At 39.4% G+C, this 26,092-nt stretch overlaps 4 protein-coding genes across 7 annotated transcripts; 2 read left to right on the top strand and 2 right to left on the bottom strand.

Annotated features, from left to right (window-relative positions):
* Window positions 1-581: 581 nt before the first annotated feature.
* On the top strand, window positions 582-5,404 carry rbp5 (retinol binding protein 1a, cellular). Its single transcript, XM_077576911.1, has 4 exons — window positions 582-821; window positions 1,763-1,947; window positions 3,780-3,881; window positions 4,287-5,404. The coding sequence occupies exons 1-4, from the start codon at window positions 746-748 to the stop codon at window positions 4,338-4,340; spliced, it is 417 nt and encodes a 138-aa protein (XP_077433037.1). The 5' UTR covers window positions 582-745; the 3' UTR covers window positions 4,341-5,404.
* On the bottom strand, window positions 5,397-11,712 carry LOC144058448 (tumor necrosis factor receptor superfamily member 5). Of its 4 annotated transcripts, none has more exons than XM_077576910.1 (8): window positions 11,601-11,712; window positions 11,352-11,485; window positions 11,154-11,279; window positions 10,141-10,450; window positions 9,203-9,279; window positions 8,751-8,858; window positions 7,186-7,326; window positions 5,397-5,976 (listed from the first exon to the last, which is right to left on the bottom strand). In XM_077576910.1, the coding sequence occupies exons 2-8, from the start codon at window positions 11,425-11,427 to the stop codon at window positions 5,840-5,842; spliced, it is 975 nt and encodes a 324-aa protein (XP_077433036.1). In that variant the 5' UTR covers window positions 11,428-11,485; window positions 11,601-11,712; the 3' UTR covers window positions 5,397-5,839. The 4 variants fall into 4 exon arrangements, 3 of the variants coding, with proteins under 3 accessions (XP_077433036.1, XP_077433035.1, XP_077433034.1); XM_077576909.1 differs by lacking the exon at window positions 11,601-11,712 and having other exon boundaries at window positions 10,141-10,234; window positions 10,304-10,450; window positions 11,352-11,526; XM_077576908.1 differs by lacking the exon at window positions 11,601-11,712 and having other exon boundaries at window positions 11,352-11,526.
* On the top strand, window positions 11,544-20,037 carry tapbpl (TAP binding protein like). Its single transcript, XM_077576907.1, is given in 9 exon segments — window positions 11,544-13,455; window positions 14,211-14,414; window positions 14,499-14,768; window positions 15,492-15,531; window positions 15,533-15,672; window positions 15,778-15,945; window positions 17,034-17,137; window positions 18,068-18,293; window positions 18,360-20,037. Coding segments are annotated over 9 exon segments (1,272 nt in total). The 5' UTR covers window positions 11,544-13,403; the 3' UTR covers window positions 18,428-20,037.
* Window positions 20,038-26,092, bottom strand: LOC144058452 (vesicle-associated membrane protein 3-like). The gene is made up of 5 exons (XM_077576913.1): window positions 25,599-26,092; window positions 24,271-24,406; window positions 24,026-24,184; window positions 23,903-23,954; window positions 20,038-22,382 (listed from the first exon to the last, which is right to left on the bottom strand). Coding segments are annotated over exons 1-5 (366 nt in total). The 5' UTR covers window positions 25,601-26,092; the 3' UTR covers window positions 20,038-22,365.

Raw genomic sequence — 26,092 nt, 5'->3', positions numbered from 1 at the left:
ACCACTTGGATTCATTTAATTTGAATGAAAAAAGGTAACCACAATACTGAATACTTAACGATTACCTTATTTTGAAAAAAAGATTGCACTTTTTCAGGTCACTGAGTACATTTTTCAACCTTTTTTTTAATTTTAAATCATCCCCTTAACAATTTAATGTTACTTAAAAATAGATAGGTGTCATTTAATGATATAATTTAATATTAACCAATTATTTTAGTGTTTTTTTTTTCAATGTCTTTTTTTTCTGCTTTTGTATTAAAAATATGTAGTTCAAAAATTATATTCGTAATAAACAAATTATATTAGTCAGCATTTAATGCTTTTTTTTTCTTAAGTGAGAACCTTTTGAATTTTTCATCACAATTATTCTAAGTCTAACCATCTTTTTAGTAACTTATGTTATTAGATCAGTGAGAACCTTTTTCAGGGGGGGGGGCAATCCTGCCCCCCCCCCCACCCCCGGCAACATGCTCCTCCTCCCTGCTCTTGTTTGGCTCCTAGGCTCCGCCCCCCTGCTGTGAAAGCCAAGAAGAGAAAAGATTGAATGAACCTCCCTCTCTCTCTCCCTCCTTTCTTCCCTCCTTCCAAACTCTGGCATGAGTGAAGAAAAGAAGCAGTGAGCCTTTTGTGAGTCATTGCTGCTTTCCGGAATCAACTGTTGAACAGCTCGGAATTCTTACTTGCCTGAAACATCTCGCAACGTTTCACTTGTGTGTTTGGAGTCCAGGACCACCGAGCCAGCATGTCCAAACCTGACTACTCGGGTGTTTTTCATATGGTGGAACAGGAGAACATGGACGCCTACCTCGCAGCTTTAGGTGAGAATTTTTTTTATTTATTTTGAAGTCATTGCATTTTTATCATATGCTCACAAATGTATGATGTCACAACAGCATGTGTTGTGCTACTGTTGAAAGATGTGGTGGGAAACCTGTGGCTTGTGGGCCAGATTCGGTCTGCCTGAGCATTTGATCTGGCCCGCTATGCATTTCCAATAAACTCAATATTATATATATTAGGATATTATTCATAATATTTTCAGTGGGGACTTGAATTAAATTAGTGAAATTGTCTTCACGCTCATTAGTGACCAACAAGACCATACAAGACTTGCCCAAGACCAGAACTCAAAACCCTAAAAATCGATTTTAAAAACAATGACTTAAAAAAGGAAGTTAAAGACCATTTATTTTTCTGTTATCAACATTTGACTACCAAAAACACGACGTCAAAGCATAACATGCAAAAAACTCTCAACTATTTTTTTTCTACTAAATTTAAAGAGTGAAAAATCTTACAAAACATGCCTGGTAAATGAATCAAATTTTAATTGGATTTAAAACGTCTTAGAGACAAAATTAGATTTGCTAGTGATGTTTACAGCTTGCTTGCGTTTGTCTTCATTCAAAGAGGGAGCACATTAGTTTGTTTTTTTTTTTTGTGAAAATGACCCCCAGCCTTGAATTTAATTATGTCATAATATGCACATTGGAAGATTGCTCACTTGAGATTTTTTTTTTTAAGTGAATGGTTATCCCTCTTAATAAATTAAATAATTCCATTAAATTTCTATTAACAAAAATGAAATGGCCCACACCCTTCATTTCAATAATGCCGCAATCTCCATTTGCAGCTGCACATTCAAGGACTGAGCTCATCACCCTGTCCTCTGTGTGAACCCCCCCCCCCCCCCTCACACACACACACACACACACACACACACACAGCCCTCCATTGAATTGCACTCCTCCTTCCTTAGACATCAACTTTGCTCTGAGGAAGATCGTGTGTCTGCTGAAGCCCAGCAAGGACATCAGCCACGATCTGGCCACGGGGGCCATGAAGATCCGCACGCTCACCACCTTCAAGAACTTCAACATGGACTTTGTCATCGGGCAGGAGTTCACAGAAGACCTCGGCCCCGTGGACGGCCGCACGTGCCAGGTTGGTGTGGAACATTGCAAGACAATTCAAGCTGGAGGTGTGATCCAAGTTGGCTTTGTGTGCAGGCCTCCTGCGGTGGATTTTGTGTTGTAACTCCCTCCTGTGGTTCGACTCACAATAGGTAGCGACGTGTGTGAAAGACATCCAATGAAAACAATTACGCCAAATTATACAACTTTGGGATCCGTCTGGGACGCTTGAAAATTCAGCCCCTGAAGCCAGTTTTACTTAGCAACATGAAATTTGGAAGGCGTGTTTATCATGAGCGGCCCCACAAAAAAGTCTCAAGAAGCCATGCTCGAAAACACACAAGAAGTCTGCCATTTTGGTTGAAAGTGGCCATTTCCGTGCGTCCGACTAAAGACAAACTCCGCCTACAGATTAAAAAAAAGAAAAAAGCCCCCGAAACCAGATTCACTTAGCAACATGAAATTTGGTAGACATGACTATCACGAGTAGACCCACAAAAAAGTCTCAAAAAGCCATGCTCGAAAACACACAGGAAGTCTACCATTTTGTTTGGAAGTGGCCATTTCCGTGGGTCCGATTAAAGACAAACTCCTCCTAGAGATTTTGTTTAAAAAATAATTCAGCCCCCGAAACCAGTTTTACTTTGCAACATGAAATTTGGTAGGCGTGTTTATCATGAGCGGCCCCACAAAAAAGTCTCAAGAAGCCATGCTCGAAAACACACAAGAAGTCTGCCATTTTGGTTGGAAGTGGCCATTTCCGTGGGTCCGATTAAAGACAAACTCCTCCTAGAGATTTTGTTTAAAAAATAATTCAGCCCCCGAAACCAGTTTTACTTTGCAACATGAAATTTGGTAGGCGTGTTTATCATGAGCGGCCCCACAAAAAAGTCTCAAGAAGCCATGCTCGAAAACACACAAGAAGTCTGCCATTTTGGTTGGAAGTGGCCATTTCCGTGGGTCCGACTAAAGACAAACTCCGCCTACAGATTTTGTTTAAAAAAAATAATTCAGCCCCCAAAATCAGGTTCACTTAGCAACATGAAATTTGGTAGGCGTGTTTATCATGAGCGGCCCCACAAAAAAGTCTCAAGAAGCCATGCTCAAAAACACACAGGAAGTCTGCCATTTTGGTTGGAAGTGGCCATTTCCATGGGTCCGATTAAAGACAAACTCCTCCTAGAGATTTTGTTTAAAAAAAGAATTCAGCCCCCAAAATCAGGTTCACTGAGCAACATGAAATTTGGTAGGCATGTTCATCATGAGTGGCCGCACAAAAAAGTCTCAAGAAGCCATGCTCGAAAACACACAGGAAGTCTGCCATTTTGGTTGGAAGTGGCCATTTCCGTGGGTCCGACTAAAGACAAACTCCGCCTACAAATTTTGTTTAAAAAAAGAATTCAGCCCCCAAAATCAGGTTCACTTAGCAACATGAAATTTGGTAGACATGACTATCACGAGTAGACCTACAAAAAAAGTCTTAAGAAGAAGCCTGAAAACACAAAGTAAATCTGCCATTTTGGTTTGAAGTTGCAATTTTAGGGTCATTTTTCTCCGGGTTCTTTCAAAGACAAAATTGTCCTTCAGATTTTGCTACATAATTTGAACCGCTTATACTCTTCTAGACTAATGGATGACGATGGTTGATCTTTTTTTTTGACAGAAACCCAAAATATTCACAAGTTAGTGTCATTTTAGTGTCAGTAATATTGTATGTGGGTTAAATTTGTGATCGTAAACAAATCATATCAAAGAAAACAGGCTTGCAACCAACACAATCGAGGGTTTGACATGCAAACTACTTAACATGCAGAGTGTGTGCGCAGTTGTCCTCACAACATGTTTTTGATCCCCCATCCGCAGACCACCGTGAGCTGGGAAGGGGACAAGCTGCTTTCCGTACAGCGAGGCGAGAAGGAAGGCCGAGGGTGGACGCACTGGCTGGATGGCAACAAACTGCATTTGGTGAGGGGGGAAAAAAAACAATACGTTACATTACGCCTACCTACAATCTTGTAATATTTGTTTAGCTTTTTTTTTTTCCCCCAAACATACCTACTGAGTAGCTTTGTAAGGATTTTTTTTCTATCTCAGCAGTGGGGAGGGGGTCAGAGCTAAGCCTAATAAAAAAAATTAAAAAGCTGTGAAAAGACGGAGCACTGTATAACCGGTGAAGGGTTTTTCAATAAGAGGAGCAAAGTCGGCAGTGAAAAGAGGAGACGAAAGGCTTGCGGGGTCAAATGACAGGGCAAAGGGGGCGGGGCCATGTTTTGTACACAATCCCATCTTTTTGTGTTCCAGTCTTGATCGTCACTATTAATTAAACACCTCCTTCATCTTCCCCTAATGGCCTTTCATCCTTCTCCGCAGGAGATGAGAGTGGAAGGCGTCGTTGCCAAGCAGGTCTTCAAGAAGGCCGATTGAAGTTTCTGATAACAGTGGACCCCCGCAATTCGCGTGGGATAGCGACCAGGCCCATGGCAAACAGCACATTTTCTTCAAGCTCCCCTAAAAGTGCTTGATTGCATTCATTAATATTTTAAAAACTTAAATATACCATACACTGTGATCCCAAAACATTTTTAAAAGTATTTCAAACATTTTTTGTACCCTTAAATGCAGTAAACAGCAAACCGCCTGGTAAGAAAACAGATTTACACTGCCTTGCAATGTAGCATTTAGCGCTAGAAAGGCTAGCGTTACCGTTTAACTGAACCGGAAACTGTTTGATAAACACAGCGGCAAACGCCAACTGGCGGTCATACATTGGTTTACTGACATTCAATTGTGCTGTTATGGAGTTCCACACGTTTTGATGTCGTTTACTCTTAGTTTAGAGAAACTGTCGAAGCTCTCCTGCTAATGTCAAACTCAAATTGAACGTGTCTGTTGACGCCATCTAGTGGTCCGGATTTGAATCACACGTGCATCCTAAATGTTTTTGCCTGTATCCCAAGACAAATAATTTGCCAAGGACTGAGTTGTGAGTGAATCCACTTTTATCTCAAAGCAGGACTCTAGATTTTATTTTATTTTTTGGGTGTGGTTACAGTCAAGGATTCTTTTGATTAATGAGATGTTTCAATACAGTCAATATCATACATATTGAAGATGGTATATTGGCATGGAAAAAACATAATTGTAGGACTTTTTTTTCTTTTTGCCACGCTACAGAAAATTACAAATGAGTTTTTCCTTGAATGATGGAGGATTTTTAAATATTTTTTTGGGGTGCATATATAGGTCAATTTGCAAATACTGAACTGTGGATATGCGGGCTCCGCTTTCAACTCTTCTAGCCTGTATAGAAAATAGTCAAGGTACATACGTATACTGTATATATACAAAAAAAGGTATTCTGATGTTATTGAATGTTTGCAAGTGATGGTACCAAATATAGAGTGACAAAGTGAAGGAAATAGTGCAGCTGTATGTACAGTACATGCATTTGGACAGTACAACAATAAAGCAATCATAATGTGCTGGAAGTGCGTGCTCTCAGCTTTAATGTATTTGGCTTCACAAAAATATCAGCATTTACCATTTGAGGATTAATATCCATTTTATATGAGCGCACAGTATTTTCGCAAGAATGGCGAAAATGAAAATAAAAATGATATTTGCCTGCAAGCACTACTTGTGACATACATAGTTGCCATGGATTTTTTTTCAGCAAATAACAGAGGATAAGTTCCAACTTGAAAACTCCGAATAGGAATTCGCACATTGGGAATCACAAAAGCACACTTTAGGATACCAATAAATACTGTAATAAAAGTGCTCAATATCTTGCCGTCAACCGTCACCTTGACAGTTCCGGTAAGAATCCTGCAGGGGGCAGCAGCACCCACAAGTGTTTGTTGCCATGGATTTTCATGTCATTGTGTGGGGAAATCCATTTACACGTGCGGACTACATTGCACTCATGTTCCACACCACTCGACCTCTTGCGGCTCCGAGAGACTCCTGTGGTACGCTTCGGTGCCATTGCGCTGGTCGGAATCGGTCTTGAGAGTGAGCGCAAGGTCCCCGTTGTGTTCCGTGCTGATCGCACTTTCATCTGGAGATTGATGTTGATAAAAATGGTGACTCATCAGCAGCAACCGCTAAGATTATCAGCCACTGCCCAGGGTGGAAACGGTGATTTATCATCATCATCTTAAGGCGGCGCTTGCCTCGAGGGTTTAAAACACACATATGTTATCGTAGCCAGGACGTTATTACTAGCAATGGGGCAGATGCCACGAACTTCCGGGTTTCACACATCAGCGCCGTTTTTTGGCCACGTTCCAACACTCGAAGTCCACTTCACGAACGTATGAGTCAGTGAATGAACGTGTTGCCAATTTCGGTTCAGGAACGATTTAGTGAGTGAACGTACTTTTGTTTTTGATAGAAACACACTCATGACAACAAATATAGCAACATAACATTAACTGCGTGTTTTATTATTTATTTACGTCCGTGCCGGCGAGGGAAGGGGACCCCTTCCGTAGACGAACGATTCGATGAACATTAACTGCGTGTTTTATTATTTATTTACGTCCGTGCCGGCGAGGGAAGGGGACCCCTTCCGTAGACGAACGAATCTTTTGAACGGTTCTTTTTAATGAACTGATTCTAAAGATTTATTTCACTTAAAAGAACTGTCATGCCCCTCATTACTGGGACGCCTCGCAAACCGGAACCGGAAACAAAGCTGACGTGTGAAAATCGGAAGTCCCGCCTCCTCCCTGGCATATATATATATATATATATATATATATATATATATATATATATATATATATATATATATATATATATATATATATACCCCATTATCATGGTTCACGTTGGTTTAGTGTAAAAAAAAAAAACGAAAATTTTTAGTATGTGTCATGTTGCTCTCATTTTGCATTCTAGTCTTGACACACTACAGGCGCAACTCAAAAGATCAATACATATCAATTTACAGTAATGGTTGAAAAGTGAAACATCAGGGTTATACAGTAAGTACTTGGGATTTTTCATTATACAGTAGTTCGTTTTTAATCTGTTTACTTTTTTAATTCGGTTCATTTCAATTAGTTTTTAGAGCAAATTTGTTAGCTATATATTGACGAAAATGTTGAATTTTGTTTTTAATTAGTGTTTAAATTTATTTTGTATATTTAGTCGGTTGAAACAAAAATAAGTGTGTCCCCCTGAACAGAGTTTTTTTTTTTTTTCTTCTCGATTACAAAATGCAATATTTTGGATAATGGCCGTTGGTTGTGGTGTTTATTACCCATGTTGAGCAGAGTACACTGGCCGGCCTCCGTCACGTCGCTCTTGTGGCACTGATCAAAAGGTTTGTGGGTGTGTAGGGAAGGTTCCAGCAAACTCTCCCTGATGGTCCTCACCTCAGGAACGAGAACGTTTGACCTGCCTGTGGCACAATTCATTTTTTTTTTTCAACTTTCACTTAAAGTGACTCAGCACTTTTACTTTCACCAGTCTTAAGTTACACAAATATCAGTACTTCTACAGAGTGTGAGTGCTTTTGTCGCCTCTGCATAAGAGTGGTGCCATAAGATCACAAGTATCTCTTGTGGTAAACAAGATGGAGGCATATTCCTGCCACCAAAAATAATAATAATAATCACACTATAGCACGCTAAGTTTGACTTTGGGAAAGCTTGATTTCAATGAAAAACAAAATGTGCAGAGTTACCAGCATCATCAACAACTCTTAGAAGTCAATAAAAAAATTAACAAATAGTTTCGTGAAATTAAAATGTTTGTAAACTAATCTCTTGTCCGCTGTCAGATTTGTTAAAAGGCTGAATATTGGTGCAGATAACACAGGACCAAAAATGACCTGTTTCTTTGAATTAGCTCTAGTTTTTTTTTTTTAATCACAATATTTTGGACAATTAATTGATTGATAAGCTACTTTGACCATTACAAAGTTGCGTTTGTGCTTTGCCGCCACCTGTTTTTGCATTACAAAAAAAATATTTTGTTGATTGATAATATCGCCTGAATTTTAATTGTGTTTCTTTTTGCAGAACAACAGGCAGATAAACGCAATCAAAATATGAATCAGTCGAATTGCCTCCAAATCTTCGAGTGACCACAAGAGAAGAACGTAAGTTTCTTCTCACGCCCGCTCACGCCAAATTGACATTGCGTCTGTAATTTCCACTCTAATTACATCTACGCCGTAAAATGTCAGTCAAACGAACCGGCGGCACACATGTAGGACTCGGAGTTATTATGAGTCAGCATTGTTGAAAAAGTGCAGGATGTGGTTTCCTCTTTCACTTTTTCATGTTGCCAAGATTTCATGTGTATAAAAAGAGATACGTCTTGATGAACAAGAAGATGATCACAACTTCTTAAAGTAATAAATAATCTGGTATGTACTGCATTTTCAGTTTTAAGAGTGTTTTAATTATTATTATTTTTTTTTTAAATATATGCCCTATTGTCCTGTGGAACTAACCGCCAATGCGGGGTAAACCATTTTGATTAGGCTAAATCGTTCAAACATATTGATAAGGTCATTTGAATGTACTGTATTGGCAAATTAATTTGAGTGTATTGGTAAAATGTAGGCTAAATGCTAAAAACATTTTTTTTTAAATTCCCATAACTCCGCAGGGTAGTAACTTTTGCATGCACAATTGTGGCAATACTCCATGGCATTATGATGGGAAAATGCTATGTTTTTAGCATTTAGCCTACATTTTACCAATACGTTCAAACAACTTTGTAATGCATTCGAATAACTGTTTTACTCCACATTGGCAGTTCCGAATGTCTTTACCAGGCAGACAAGCAATTGTATGAAATATTGCATTGACGCACCTGCCTTGTAAAATTTGCGTTTGGCCCTCCAGCACATCAGCCCTAAAACAACAAGCACGGTCAGCACAAAGCCCAGCCACAAGCCTGCAGGTAAAATCCACGGGCAGCCTGCAAAAGCAAAAGCAAACATACTGTTAATTATATAGCCCAAAGTAAAATCTCCGATTATAATACGGTAAATCCCACAACATCACAGGTTCCCGGTTGACGGTCTATTGCAGTTTTTTTTTCTTCTTCTTTTGCACTGCCTAACTCTCTTTTGTTCTGCCACCAGTTTATTTGGGGTGTGATTCCGCTGTCACCCACAAGATGGCGGCAGACTAGTTTGCCACTGTGTAAAGTTGAAAGAAGAAGAGTAAAAACTGGTATTTCAGCAGAAAATGACAGCTGTTGGTTCTATCCTGGCCACTGAGAAAGCAGAAGACAAGAATTCATGTCAAAATGTTCCCCACCAGATTTGAAGTCCCCGCAGATGGCGTCGGTGGTGGCGGTTCCGGCAGTTTTCAGCACTCGACCCATGTCCTCACATCTGCCAGATGAGTACATTTATTTTGTTCATCACCACACGAAAAAAAGAGATCAGAACTGTAGAATAGATTTTTAAAATTCTGCTACTGGTCTGTAAATCACCGAATGGCTTAGGACCTGATTATTTATTTAAATTTAAAGACATGCCAAGGTACGGTTCTTCTGAGGTTACCAGACTCGGGTCAATTAGAAGATCCCAGAGTTCAAAGCAAACATGGTGCATCAGCATTTAGCGGTTATGCTGCACGCAAATGGAATAAGCTGACAACAGAACTGAAGTTAGCTCAAGTGTAAATAATTAACTCATTCACTGCCATTGACGGCTATAGACGTCAACAATTCATTTGAACTATTCATATTAGTTTAAAACTTTTTTCCACTTTTAATAACAAGTGTATGAAAACCTAGAAAAAAAATTATGGTACATTTTCGAACCAATATAAAATTTGTGATTAATCGTGAGTTAACTATTGAAGTCATGTGATTAATTACAATTGAAAATTGTAATCGCCTGACGCCCCTAATTTTTAATAATCTTTTCTTTTCTTTCTTTTTTTTTTAAAAAATCGTCTAGGTTTTAATAGTCTTGTTAACAAAAATGGAAAAAAATTGTTAAACTAATGAAAATAGTTCAAATGAATTTTTTTACGTTTATAGGCGTCAATGGCAGTGAATGAGTTAAGGTCTTTTAGAGCATTTTTTTTGTCATCAGTTTTTCCTAAATCAGGTTCTTGCGCTGTACGTTCCTTTAGTAATTTTAGTACACTACTTTGTTTCTCTAAGTCACTCAAGACAACACTTTAGCACATATTGTCTGAACCTAGACCTGAAATTAGTATCCTAGACAGACTGGGACTTAGACCTGGTATGTGTCTGGCAGGCCGAGTAGTAGTCGGACACGTTGCTGAACGTGCCATTCTCACACGGAGCGCAGATAGTATCGATAGCCCCGCTTGCTGTTAAGAAAAAGAACATTTTATTTTCAAATGGAACTTGACACCTACATACGTTTTTGGAGGGCCTACTTTGAACCTTGACCCCTGAACCCGGAGGGCAGGAGGTGGCGTGCATGCAGAGTTCGCAGGGATCACCGCTGCAGAAGAAACCCAATTCACACTTGCACACTCTGTCCTTGTCAGCCGCGCACTCCTCGTCCGTAATCTGGTGGTTGCCTGGAAGTAAGAAATGCTCGTCAAGAAGAACTATCCAATCTTTTCACCGTTGGTTATTTTAGCAATTATGCTTTTCAATCTTCCCGGAACTAGAACTAGAACACTGGCCAAAACAATCGATCAATTGGGCCAAATGGTCGATTATTTTTCGCCCCGAAGTTTCCAGCGCTGTGAAAGTACCCTGAATGCACCATATCACTTGCGTAGCATTAGCAACTAGCAAGCGTGTAGCATATGTTGATCTGGTTATTTTATTGTCTCTAAGCGTCCTTTAAGTTGTTTAAAGACACCTCAGTTGGAGTTAACTGTAAAACTAAACACACAACGATAAGAATTACATCCAATGTATATTTAAATACAAAATAGATTTTAAAACATCGCTAGCCTAGCACTAATGCTAAAAGCAAATGGAGGATCCCATTCAAATGCTAACAGGAAGTTAGCATCGACTTCGGGAGTGTTTTGTTTTTGTTTTTTTTCAAATAACGAATATTCACACACAAATGCTGTGGGAACAGATACCCACAGGTAAGATAACACTGCTCAAAGGCATAAATTCTTCCCGAGTTTTTGCATTATATATATTTTTAAATAATCGACAGATTATCTGTATTTTTTTCTGCCAAAAATCTGTATCGGCATCAAAAAATATACGAGGTATATATAATCATGTTTTTGAATATGACTCCTGAGTGTGACTTACTGGCACTACACGGCTTGCACAAATGGCAGCGCTTGAGATGATTTGTGGTGGCCGTGTAGAGTCCACGTCCGCAGACGGCGCACCGAGTCTTCCCTGCGTGGTCGCAATCGGCTCGCACGAAGTTTCCTGGCGAGAGTTAACGGACGTGCGTGAGGAGATCGCGTTCCGCAGATGCCGCGTTTGAGATCTCAAACTGACCTGCCGGGCAGCGATCGCAGCATATTCCAGCTTTGCTCAAGTATTTCTCCTCAGTGGCGCACTTGGCGTCTGCCATTTCCGCTAAGATCTCCGCAAGTGCCGTCCTCACAATTTGCTGTCTCTGATGTGTGTGACTGCAAATGAATAAGTTTCCCCACTTTGTCATCCCACACATTGGAAACTCCCCTTTTCATTTCGCCGTCTCATTTTCTCTTTTTGTGTCTTATTTCCTTCCTGCCCCCCACCAACCTGCAAATGTTTCCGCCGCTGCTGTAGGACCTGAGAGATGTTGTTGATGTTGGCTGCGTTGATACAATGAGACACTACTACACCCTTTTCCTCTTTGGCCATCATCGCCTATTGTGTCTACTGGACTTGTGCCGCAGTCAGAGAACCTGCATGCTGACTTCCCCCCCCCTCATCTTTCCCGTCATCCATCTCTAGAAAATTAGACTTGCGTGTGCGTTATTTCAGGGAGCGACTGACACTCTCTGCTTGAGTAAAAGTACAATTGTCTAAATAAAAAAAATTGGGTAAAAGTACTCACTCAAATAATACTCAAGTAAAAGTAAAAACGTGCATGCTTCAAAAGATACTTGATGAGTAAAAGTAAAAAAGTATTTTTACCGGATGTTTCCTCCTACGTCGTATACATAATTTGAAGTATATTAGCTGATGAATTGGCATGAGTAGACAGTTTGCTCTTGTAACAATCCGCAGTGTGGCACCGCGCCACAGGGTGGCGCCTCCTTGTTTTTGTTGGGCATATGCAGCACTTTTTCGTTTTTGTTTATCAACGTTTACGTGGTCGGCGCCGAGCTCTTCCCGCTGGATCCGGGTTTAGTCCAACCATTCTGTCACGATGAGGGGGTGGATGTGCAAGGAAGTCAGGCAGCAGGGAGGCAGAGGTGATCAAAAAGGAAGTGTAATTTAACTAATTCACTGCCATTGACGGCTATAGATGTCAAAAATTAATTTGAACTATTTCTATTAGTTTAACTTTTTTTTTTCAATTTTTGTTAACAAGAGCATGAAAACCTAGAAAAAAAATATTTTACATTTACAACAAATTTTTGATTAATCGTGCGTTAAATATTGAAGTCATGCAGTTAATTACCATAAAATATTTAAATTTCTTGACACGATTAAAAAAGAAAAGATTATTACAAATTAGGGAGACGTCAGGCGCTTCAAGACATGCAAGATGCCCAAAAGAAGATGCTGAGGACAGCTGTAATGTATATGCCAAGCCTGGAGTGGCACTGTAGTGCAACCACAGGGAGTTAACGGAAAGCGTAGAAAAATAACATTTTAAAAAGGGTTAGGGTTAGCCCAAAATCACTTATTTTCCCCCCTAAAGCTTTATTTCTCAAACAGTTTAAGATCCAAAGTGATTGCTCCCAGGGATGTACAGCATCCTAAACTATATGAACATATTTTAGTTGGAGGCGTTCAACTCTCAGAAATGCTGCAGACAACTGAGACAGACACACTCGCACGGTCGACGGGAACGCGCAACCGAGGGGCACAAAGGCGGAAGCGCAAGAACTGGGACGCAGCCCACACTTCGCAAACAGGAAACGCAAACAAAGTTAATGTGTCGGAAGTCCCGCCTCCTCCGTGGCATATACCCCATAGGAATCGTCAATATAATATTCAATAGAATATTCAACTACGAATATTCAATGGAATATTAAAAAAAAGGCATTATATAGATTTAACAGTAGGAGGCGGTTCTCCGCCACGATTCCACTTTCACTTTGAGGCGTTTGTTTTGCGCATGCGTCAACAGGAGCGAGACGGGAGCCGTCAAAAGTGATACTCTTACTGTCTCCTGTCACAGGTTAGTCATTTTTCCTACAACTTGACTAAATATAGGCTATTGTGTCGTGTGACTTAAAAAGAGTTGCTTTAAGATACTGTGGTGTGCTTACATAATATAACATACATAACACAATGCATTTTGTGTAAATCAAAAGTGAAAGTAAAATTATTCTTTTTTTTTTTTAATGAACACATTTCTTCTGTTCTTATTTACCCCAAAGAGACGCCATGACGGTGACAGGACTCATTTTGTGTGGATTCTTTACGACCTACGTGTGTGGTGAGATATTTTTCAGTCATTAGTTTGAATTTTTGTAACAAGAAGATGAATGGCAACGACACCTACAGGCCATAATATGAACTTCAAGTTCATATTGACAGCACAAACTAAATATAAATAAAAACAAAACCGCCCTAAATTTTGGATGGTGGTGATAACTCAAACTGGACTTAAATTACAGGTATTTACAATTCAGTTACAGATAGCCACCGGTTTTGTAATGTTATGTAATGATAAACGGCATACGCATGAATATCAAAAGTGACATTTGTTCTAGGCAAAGTTACGTTCCAGATATCTGTTACTTTTGATTAGTCACATTTACTTACAGTTAATGATACCTTGAATGAAAATTCCCACTTATTCAAAATGTAATTATGATTCGTCAGAAAGTTGTTGATGTCTACACTGTTAAGTCCAGAAAGTCACAAACTTACCTTATAAGTGTTGACTCTGAATGAAAACTGAAGTGATGGAGATTTGTGTGGAGAAAATTATTAGTTGGATTATCTTTGTTGAATGTAAAAAAATAATCGATTAATCAACAAATATTTTAATAACCAAGTAATTTTACTCTATTTGAAAAATCAAGTGATCTTACTCTTTGGGCCAGGCCATTGCTAACAATGAAAGCGCCACTGCCATCTACAGTAGTGGATGTGCAATTACACTTTATTCTAGTATGAAAAAAATGTATACATTTGATGTTAACCCTATTTTATGTTATCTGTTCAATACAATACGGTGTCGTGCAGCGTCCGGGATTGCGGACGTGGTTCTGTCCTGCGAGTTCATAGAAGACTCGGTCGAACCGCACGCTAGCTCCGCCTTCACCAGAAGCCCGGCCACTCTCATCTTGAGAGAAGTCTTCATCGGTTCCGATGAATCCCTTGAAGAGCTGACCCCATTCATCCCGCCGCCCAACCCGGATCCTCGCGCCATTTTGTTCGAGTCCAAAGGTTCTTCCACCCCCGCCACACATTTTCCATCTTTCCTCCCAAATGAACGGAACTCGACTTTGATCGTCCTCCCGTGTGTTGCAGTCTCATCGTTCAAGATTCCGAACGTTGACGTTCTGCTCCACGCCGACTGCAACGAGCAGGGGGTGATGTGCGAAATAAGCAGGTACGCCCCACGCGGCTTGAAAGAAAGGTCGGGATCAGACCATTTCCTGGTGTCCATCGACGTGAACGGCGGGGCTTTTGGCACTTTGTTGATCCTTCGCGCCGTGGCGCCGGCCGGCGACCAATCCAGCCTGATGCACGTGGAACTGGACCTACCGCTGAGTCATACTGGAACGCTGCTGACTGAAGGTAAAATACAGTCAGTGTGTTCGTGTGTGACTGTGGACGGAAATGTGTTTATATTGCCGGCAGATCCTGATTTTAGGCAACCGCGCTAACACAATGTTTCATAAATATGTAAAGGGTGCAACTCATGATTATTTTATTAATCAGTTTATGTCTCGATAACTTTGAAGGTCAATTGATGAACTGAATTAAAAATAAAAAATACATTTAATTTCCGTCCCAATTCAATTGTTCAACCTCCGAAAAAAATGTTTCCCATAGGAAATAATGTAAATGCAATTAATACGTTCCCAAGCTCCAAAAACAGAACATTCCCATTTTAATTTCTATTTATGTTTTTTTACATTCACACCCTGCACAGTATTTGAACCCCAAAAAAAAATACCTTACCTTTTTTGTTGTGGTGTGATGGCATCAGTGGACGATAAATGCTATGTTCAATGCTAAATGCTATGCTATGCTATGCTTTCTCTAGTTCAGCGCTGAGTTTGTGTATTTGACATTGGCCATATTGATTACGAAGCGGTCCTTGCATGCGTTGTTTAACGTCAGGCACGTTGTTGAACAGCTAAAGGGGGGTCCTCGTGCCAGTATTTACAGAAGTAGTGATGATAGTTACAACAGCGCGATAATCAACATTGGGTCCAACCTTCCTCCGCGCTGAGTTCTGCCACATGAAAAGAGAACTACTTGGTGCAAGTTGAGTTTTGCATTTTGTCTCCTCAGTGTCATTTCTGGTGTTTTCCACTGTCAAGTCTCTATCGGCGCCTCAATTGCGGCTTCAAGCATCTGGACATGTCGCCCGATGAGGAAGTTCACATCGAGTGGCGGCAACAGTATCGGGGACGAGGGCAGAAAATCATCAAGATGGTGACCAAGCTGAACGACGCAGAAGGAGGCGCGGTGGGTAAGTCCCGCGTCCCGCGTCCCGCGTCCCGCGTCACGCCTCCCCACTGTTAAATTAGAAGTGAGGACGCAGTGTTGAGAACGCTGCTATTTCCTGTTCGGCCAGTGCGTCACGGGAGCGAGGACTCGAACATGGATGCCGCCCAGGTTGTGAGCGAGGGGAACGCCTCTGTGACCCTGAGGAACTTGAAGGTTACAGATGAGGGCGCCTACATCTGTTCCATCATGATTGGTCCTTTCTATGGCCAGCAGGTGGTCAACCTCCAGGTGGTTCGTAAGTATACACACACACACACACACACACACACACAAACATATATATATATATATACTGTGTATATATATATATATATATATATATATATATATATATATATATATATATATATATATATATATAAAATCGATATACTGTCTAGCCTTTGTCTGTGTGTGCCTTTATTTGGAACGCTGTTCATGTTGTACCTGATTTGGCCACTGAGGGGCAGTGTGGTTCCACGCGGTCTAATACACTGTTAAGTTGTAGCCAAATTAGAGAGTAGAAGGAAAAAGTCATGATCAAGTTATTCCAAAAAAATAAAAAAATTCCAACGTGGAGCCGTTCTTTTGAGTGGTAAAAGTGCCGCGAGTAGCGAGCTAATTAGCATTAGCAAGTCAGACTGGAGTAGATCATTACAAATACCTTGCACATCTATAGATTAAAGCAAAAATCATTGTCAATCAAATCATTTTGATTAAAAAAAATCGTTCCTAATGGAAAATCAATTCCGAATCGAATCGCAGACCCAAAAATCGGAATCGTGAGACATTCAAAGATTCCCACCCCTAATATATATATATATATATATATATATATATATATATATATATATATATATATATATATATATATACACACAGTGCTCAGCATATGAGTACACCCCTTTGAAAAATGTAAAGATTTTATTCAATAGCTCAATGAACATAAGAACAATTCAACCCACAACAAAAACGTCTACATCTAGTATTTTCTATAAACTCCATGACTGTTTTTGAAAGCAACATGTCTGCTAGGCCTGGAATTAGCAAGTTGTCAGTCTTTTTCTCGGGGTCTACTTATTTGTGCAAAATGTACTTTGATAAATGTAATTAAAAAACTACTTTTTTTTTGTGGGTACTAATGAACAAACCTTGTTTGCAATCAATAGCCCACATTTGTGGGAATATTTTCTAGTATAGCATCCCATAGAAAATCTTGATTCTAAAAGGAAACTAAAGGTGTTCTTACAAACCTTTTATATATACTATACACTGACACATTTAATATTCTGTATATTTCTGTGCAGTACTTAAATATGTTCCTCTGTTTTGCTCTTTCTGCAGAAGCACCAAGTGTTTCACTTTCGGCGAAGAAGCTAGTTTTAAAGGGAAACACAGCGCAGACTCTAAGCTGCCATTGTAGTCAATACTTCCCTCTGGATGCTCAGGTGAGTCACTGCAGAAAAATAATTAAAACCCTGGAGAACCCACGGGGTCAAATTTGGCCCCTATAAATTCTGCTACTCAAATAACAAAGACCTTTATTTTTTTTTTTTTACAAATTTAACTTCAAAAGTCCAGAGTGCCACTTCTGACCCCTGCATGGGGCCATCTAGTGGATGAATATTGCACTTACATGAGCCAGAGTGGTGGTGACAAGATGGCTAAAATGCAACAAATAAAACAAAAAAATTATATTGTTCAATGTAGCTGTGTATTTGATTGATTATTTTCTTAAATTCTAAATAGTTTACTGACAGTTTTTGTTATTCTGATTTTTCGAAATGATACCCCTAAATCCCAAAGGGTCAAATTTCGCCCTAATCCTAAATTAGGGAATAAATTGAAAAAAAAACCATTGAAAAAACATATATTTTGGTGTTCAGTGAACTTATAGCAGTCATTTAATGTATAATTCATAATTTTTGTTTTTCTGATTTTTCGAAATGATACCCCTAAATCCCAAAGGGTCAAATTTCGCCCTAATCCTGAATTAGGGAATAAATTGAAAAATAACATTGAAAAAAACATATATTTTGGTGTTCAGTGACTTTATAGCAGTCATTTAATGTATAATTCATAATTTTTGTTTTTCTGATTTTTCGAAATGATACCCCTAAATCCCAAAGGGTCAAATTTCGCCCTAATCCTAAATTAGGGAATAAATTGAAAAAAAATATATTTTGGTGTTCAGTGAATTAATAGCAGTCATTTAATGTATAATTCATAATTTTCCAAAGAAGAAAAGGGTTCTTGGGTTCTCCAGGGTTAATCCAATCTACCCCCCACATAAATCACCCCAAAAAAAAATTTAAAAAATGAAGGTACCTCTGTCCAACATCTGCATCAGCGTTTGACGTGCGCCGTTGTCCCCCCAGGTGGAGTGGCTGTCCAAGTCGCCGACGGACGAGGAGCCCGCCGTCTTCCCCGATCAGGGCTCGCTGTCCAGCCACCGGAAGCACGGCGACGGCACGTACTCGCTCTCGTCCCACCTGGTCGTAGCCCCCGGCGTGGCCCCGGGAACCCGAATCACCTGCAGGGTGTCCCACGTGGGTCTGGAGGCTCCCGTTTCCGTCAACGTGCTGGTAGAACACCTGGAAGAAGGTACTGACTCGTTATAAAATGAGCACCCGGATCAGAGTAAGATGAACGCCGTTTGTCATTCTACAGACGACTACTGGTGGGTGTTGTCAATGCTGGGCATCACGGTGGTCTTCTTCTACCAACTCATCAAATAGAACCCATTTTATTTATGACCCGGTTTGCATTCAAGCGAGTTATTTGCTGTGTTTTTTCTATCAAAGCCAGACATTTTTCCACTGTATGTTTTTTGTTCTCGTCACAATAATTTAATGTCGGACCAGTTTAATGTAATTTAATGTCATCATGAAACTAAATCAATGCTTCTAGCGCCAATCAGTGGCAATTATTGACGTGTAATGTTACAACATAAATTGTGGATTAGTTTGGACCTAAAATAGGTAAACACGCTTTTATTATTAACTAGAGCACGGCAAAATCTGTTTAAATGATAAAATAACACGTTTTGTTTCCCTTTTGTCCACAAAATATGTGTGCGTGTGTTTTTTTTTTAACTAAAGCGCTGCAAAAATAGGTTTAAATGATAAAAAAAAAACTAAATAATAATAATAATAATAATATTTTCCTTTCTCGTTTGTATATTTTTTTGCGGGTCCTCGAGCTTCCTTGCACATTCAAAAAAATATGCTTCTTAGTAGGGATGTGCGATGATTTGGGGGGGAGGGAGGTAATATATATATCACAAATATTTTTGATTAATGTTGATATCCTGATGAACTCATTCACTGCCATTGAAGGCTATAGACGTCAAAAATGAATTTGAACTATTTCGATTAGTTTCTCATTTTTTCCCACTTTTGTTAACAAGAGTATGAAAACCTAGAAAAAAATGTATTGTACATTTAAAAAAGATCTAAAATGTGTGATTAGCTAGTGAAGTCATGTGAATAATTACAATTAAAAAAAAATAATCGCCAGATGCCCCTAATTAAAAAAAAGAAGATTATTAAAAATTAGGGGCATCAGGCAATTTAAATTTTTAATTGTAATTCATCGCATAACTTCAATAGTTGGCTCACGATTAATCACACATTTTATATCTGTTCTAAATGTACAATAACAAAAATCTAGGTTTTCATACTGTTGTTAACAAAAGTGGAAAAAAATGTGAAATAGAAATAGTTCAAATTATTTTTTGACGTCTATAGCCGTCAATGGCAGTGAATGAGTTTATAAATAAATAAAATCACTCATTGATTTCAAAACTTAGTATTTATTCCACTACCAAAACTCAACTTTAAATGTAACTTGAAAGAACAACCAGAAAATAAATTTGTAACCAAGTAAAATAATTATGTATTAAAATAAAGGCAATAAATAAAAATAAATATTTTTGCTGTGCCCGCCTTGGCCTCTTAGGGGCAGTGTGGCACCGTACATGCATGAAGTACACACACGATAAAAAGAGAAGTACAAGCATGTTGTGATTGATCTTTATAAATACAGTATAACTCATTTTTCACAGATTAGGAAGAATATAGACTCTTGATGAATATTGTTATATTACCTGTCTTTTTGTGTGACCATAGCGTTTGTGTGTATTACTATGTGTGTACATTATGTGTAATATTTACTTGTGAAGGAATATCACTCCCTCATTTTAATGCTAATTTTATTTTAGGGATCTAACATTGACTGTTTGTCTATATTTGCCCTTGACTGGCAAACAGTCAGTACTCGTGATGTAGATGCTTTTGCATTTAAATAAAAAAAAAAATTTTTTTTAAATAAAACACAATCCCGAGAACAGTTTTGTTCATCTCTTTTATTGGCATCAGCAAAATTGACAAGCATGCATTTATTCTTGCAAACATTTTCACCTCTCTGTTCACTGCCAAATAATAACCTTTCGCAATATAATCGGATTGTTTGTTAGCTGCAGCGATGCAGAAATGCATGTTGTTGTTGTTTTACCGCCATCCACTCGCAATTAGTCTTAGGAGAAAATATCAACATCTTAACTGTATCTTAGCAACACCCTCCGCATGAAAATATCCGTAAAGATGAGATCCAAAGGTGACGGATGCTTGTTGTTGTGGCGCTCTACGCTAGGCTAAGGCTAAGGCTAAGGCTAGCATGATGTTAACGCTTTCAAAGTCGTCGCGGTTTGGCACTGGTGAGTCGTTTGCAGATCGGGGTGACGTCAAGCATACGCAGTTTGAGAAAGAAAGAGCGCATACAGGGGGCGGGGCGTTACTAGGACAACAAAGTAGGAGGAGCGTTTTTGCCATGCAAAGAGGAAACGAAGCTCACGACTTTGAACTAATAAGTGACAGGGCAGCAGCTAAAAAAGGTTGGGCCCGCTTTTTTGTTCACATTTGAAGAAGTGTAACATTTTTGTAATGATGTCATTTATGCTTCTTTTTTTCCCCCCTAATTTCAAAATAATTTGAATTCTAATGAAATTACAGATTATTCTTTACAAGAAAAAAGCGGAATGTACACTACTACTCAAAAAGTTTGGGGCTCATTCAGTGCTTTTCTTTTAAAAATGAGAACATTTCTGGCTGGGTTGGGGTTATTTTATTATGTTTCCAATGTCGCCAACATTTTTAATACTGAAAACTACTTTTTGGGGACTGATCAATGCGAAGGCTTACCCGTTTCGTCATCTCATCAACACTGCTATCTTAACACCACCAATGCTATGCGCTACAATACTGACCTTTGAACCCTAGTAGATTGTGTAATAATATTCTCATTTCCAACTTTACAGCAATGCATGTGTGGTTAAGAAACAATGAGAGAAAAATAATAGCAACAAAAAAGTTAGCTTCAGCTGACTGGTAACAAATAATATAACGCATGTCACTGGTGGGCTATTTTTTAGAACAGGAAGTGGGGCTACTCATGTGGTCCTTGGGGTCAAGCTGGTCACTTGCAGGCACCTGGTCTAGATCGTAACCCCAAACTTTTGAACAGCAATGTACATGTCATTTTTTTTAAACTATGTTCTTGTACCTTTTTATTTCTAGTATTGCTCCATCTATTATTTTACAATTAATCAATTCACAAATTATTTGAATTAAAAAAAAAAATGAATTAATACATTTTAATTAACTGACTCTTAGCTGGATTAAAGAATACTTTGCACACGCCCGAGCTATACAATTAAGAGAACATGTTAATTTTCTTTTGTAGTGCAATTGTAGAAATGTGATTAAATGCTGAACTTTGACCTCGTCCGGTAGAATCCTGACTCTTCTCTGTTACAAAACGATGACGTCATCTATGGCCTTTATTGTACCTTGCGTTGCAATCGTGATGTTACAATCACAAACGATCGCCTCCAATCTTGCTAATCGGGCCCAAGTTTTGACTCACTCAAGATTTTGTTCCATTTCTTTGATATGCAGTTTGAGCTCCAAATAATTGGCCTATAGACATGCACTAGTACTCGATATCCAATTTAAGGTCCGTGCACTAGTCCACACTAGTAACACAATGCACTAGTAGAACAATTGTGTCATAATAGTGGAGCAAAACTGTGCACTAATCAACAACTGAGAGCTACTAGTACTACTAGTGACATTATAAAGATCTACTGAATTTAACATCTTGTGTGCTACTAGTAGTATCGGCAGGGTACCAAATAGGGCACAGTTTTGTCTCACTGGTAAGATGTCGTCGTACTAGTTTGCAAAAAAGGTCTTCGAAATAGTGGCGGGAAAGTTTTTAGTGCGTTTGTTTGTTTTACAAGTGAGGACAAAACGCGTACTCGTGTATAAGCCTTGAGCTGGATATAAAAGAAATGGAATCAACTACTACTTGCACCCAAATGTTCTTCTCTCTCCTTTGCTCTTCCTTCTTCCTGCTGTGCTTCCTTCAATAATGCATGAGCAAACGATGAACCCAAGCCGAGTTTAAACTGAAAACAAGCGCAGGGAGGAGGACGAGCAAGGCAAGGAAGAACACCAACAAAAAATAAATAAATGGAGACAAGTGTTAAGCTGCCGTGATGTGTGAGGACAGACGGTGAAAAGGGGAGGGTTTGTTTTGTTTTTCGTACGCTCTTGTCCGCCATCCATCTTATCGTCATTCTCAAGTCCATATTCATCCTCGGTGTTGGGCGGGCTCAGTAGAAGAAGTACACTGCCAATGACGCAGAGAGAGAAAGAGAGCGAGAGAGAGAGAGGAGAAGTCATTAGTCTAATGGCCCCTCACAATATATCTCAAACAAAAAACAACCATCAATTCAAACATCAAATCCATTCCTTTAATACACTTGTCTGCCGTAACCTTAAGTACGCACACCATACGTTACCTCATACTACTATTACAAAATTAAAATAATTTTCCATGTTGGAAACGTTCCTTTGGCAAATTATGGGACGAATCAGGAATAAAACAAGAATTTATGAAACTAAGGTCAACTCAAGTTAATTGAGAAGTTGAATTGCGAGTTACTTAGTTAAAATGACTCAATTCTACCACTACTGCGTGCTGTTAGCTAGCTGGCGAGCTGCAGTCGCTAACTCTACACCAGGGTTGTAATAGTTTTGGATGTTTCATTATAGTTTTTATTTTAGTTTGACTTTTGTTTTTAAAGTTTTGTTTTTAAAGTTAATTAGTATTAGGTTTTACTTGTTACATTTCTACCGCTTCTGTGTGCTGTTAGCTAGATAGCTAGCTAGCTATGCCTACAACCCTTCACCAGGGTTGTAAGTAATAATTTTGGATGTTTCAGTATAGTTAGTTTTTATTTTAGTTAGACTTTTGTTTTATTTTCAAAGTTAGTTCATAATAGGTTTTACTTGTTGCATTTCTACCGCTTCTGTGTGCTGTTAGCTAGCTAGCTTGCTAGCTATGCCTACAACCCTTCACCAGGGTTGTAAATAATAAGTTTGGATGTTTCATTATAGTTAGTTTTTATTTTAGTTAGACTTTTGTTTTATTTTTAAAGTTAGTTAATTTTAGGTTTGACTTGTCCCATTTTTTTTATACCACGACTGAGCAAGATTAGCCAGCTAGCAATGCCGACATCAGATTTATTTTTGGGATTTGCAATTAGTTACCTTTTTATTTAGTTTTTAGATCGACTGCGTTAGTTTTCATTAGTTTCTATTTTTTGTTGAAAATGTGTCATTTTACCTTTTATTAGTTTTAGTGTTAGTTTTATTTTGTTGTATTTATCGAGTGCAAAAAAAAAAGGTAACTAAGTATTGTGTAATAAAGTAAATAGATAAAGGGAGCAAATAAAGTTGAGTTAATCTTATCATCTTCTCTGCATGCCACAATTTACAGAACGTGTCATTATTCAAATTACCGTCCGTCCACCGGCCGAGAGGAACCGAGGGAGCCTGTTAGCTCGCGAGCTAGCTGGCGGCTAGCGCCTCTTAATTTGGTGTGGAAAGCCCCGCGCTAACCTGGTGGAATACATTTCTAGCCAATCGAAGCTTTAAGTCGATATATAAACATGTAAGGATGTTTCAGCATAAGAAAGATGTGCGGCATTTGATTGACAGTTGAGTTCAGCCGACGCGTCCAGTGGATGCAAAGGCTTTATTTATTTATATATAAATTTTGAAGCCTTATTTTATATTCTTATTTTTTTTTAAGCATTCACATTTAGCAGGGCAGCATAAGGATGGAGAAGACTCATGTATACTCACAGAATATTATTCCCACCACGATGACGCCAATGATGCCCATCATGATCATCATCTGAAAGGAGAAGAAGACGTCACCAGTGACAGTTGACCCGCTCGCTTAACCCCCCGCGCTGGCGTGCTCACCTTGCAGTTCTTCCACCAGTACTTGTTCTTCAGCTTGGCCGCGCAGCTTTCGAACTGCGACGCCCCGGCTTGGAGGGCGTCCGCTCGGTCATCCAGCTCCGACAGCTTCTGGTCCCTTTCCAAAACTTTATCCACGTTCACCCTCATGATGTCCACCACCTTGGTTGGCAATCCGGGACGGGAAAGCATTTGGTGATTATTTTTTTTTAATTGACTATTATTATTATTCTTATTATTTAGTATACCTCCTCGACTTGGGCCTGCGTCTGCTGTAGCCTGCGGTTGCTGGAGGTGTTGGGGGGTCCAGGGGGCCCGCCCCCCGGGGCTCCGTCTGCACCGGGGGCTCCTGGAGCACCGGGAGCTACGGCATCTGGGGCGGACCTGAGAGGAACCGGATTTACAAACAAACTTGTGGAAAAGTCGATGAAATAACAGAGGTGGGGACATTAGAGGGCGTATTTTGTCCAACTTAAATTGATGTGCTCCTCTAAAGCAAATTGTGGGAGAAGAATTTATATTTCTTGCTAAAAATTGGTATCATGATTTGATTACCGCTATGTCATTAAGTTAAGATTTTATAAAGTGCAATATTATAGAGTGCTACTTTTCCTACTAAAATATACATTAGCTGTGTTTTGAGAGGCTAACGGATTAATGGCTTTCTGTATATAATAACACGATGAGGCGGTTATACATTAATGTACAGTCTTGAATTGAATTTGACACTCTGAACCTTGAAGGCCCTCAAGTGGGATTACGATGAAAGTAATAAACAGGCCATTTAATTACTAGTCATACCTCCACAATTTATAACATCATCTTACATGTTTACAATAATAACAGTGGGTCAAGATAATGCATGAGTGGCGTCTGCCTTTACGTTTACAGCGCAATGTTCCTCTTTGAGGAACAAACCCCAAGTAGCAAAAATCTGTGAGTAACGGATTCCCCCGCGCCACCAAAAAGGTCTACAATTGCCAATAGATGCCACAAGGTGGCGACAAAGCACTACATGAAGCTCCTCAACTCACGTCAACATCTTTCCTTGGCCACAAGATGGCGCCATTACATAGTGATTGTATCTACATGCTTATTTTGGAAAAGCTTCAATGATGAGCCCATCTAGCGTTGGTTGGATGATTAGCTAGAACCGAGCAGATATTATCACCAACTACGTCGAGCTACGAACAAAATACGAAGAGCAGCACCGAGGCCTTAAATGAAATTCTAATTTAACCTCCAACAAGGGGTGGTTGTGGTGGTGGGGGAATTATACATAATAAATTGGGCAGGCTACGTAATGTTGTTGGCCGGACTCTTTCAAGTCAAATCACTTTTGTAATTGTTCATTATTTAACTGAATTAAACAGAACGCTTCACAGTACAAGGATGCTCAAAAAGTGAGTCCAGCAACATCCCAATGCGTCATTTAGTGTTTTGCTTTTACGTCATAGCAGGAAAAAAAATCGATGAAATAAACAAGTTGAGCTTTCAATTCAAAACACAAACTCATCCAAAAAAATAATAAAAAAAATCTAACATAAAATCAATCCAAATCCGCATAAACACTCACATGTTGTATGCAGCTGTTTGTGCTGACTCAGCGGAGGAGGTACAGGGAGGTTCCGAAGTCTTAACGATGAAGCGAAAGAGCAAAAAAACCAAAGACGAATCACACGAGGGGGAAAAAAAGAACAAAAAGCAGAAGTTTGTCAAAAACACATCAAAGTGCCGCAGTGCAGCACAACCCCCCCAAAATCAGCCGAGTCAGCGAGTAGAAGAAGTGAGCTGAGTGATGCTGAGTAGTTCTCCTCAGCATCCAGCTCCTCCCCCACACACACACATACACACAAAAAAGGAAGCAAAATCTCCTCCTGACTCGATGAACGAATTTCCACTCCGGAAGCTACGAAGATGATTTGTAACGTTTCCTGCCTTCTTTGTCGGGCTTGTTTGCGCCTGCGTGGAAGTCGAAGCAGTGATGCGCGGAGCTGCTGCTGTTCCTGCTGCAGTAATGCGTCGATTTCCTCTCCCACCTTTCCCCACTTGGACTCGGAGCCACAGTGC

This window comes from Vanacampus margaritifer, chromosome 9, assembly GCF_051991255.1.
Source record: "Vanacampus margaritifer isolate UIUO_Vmar chromosome 9, RoL_Vmar_1.0, whole genome shotgun sequence".
In the NCBI taxonomy this organism is placed as follows: Eukaryota; Metazoa; Chordata; class Actinopteri; order Syngnathiformes; family Syngnathidae; genus Vanacampus; species Vanacampus margaritifer.
This window is presented reverse-complemented; position numbering and strand designations above follow the sequence as displayed.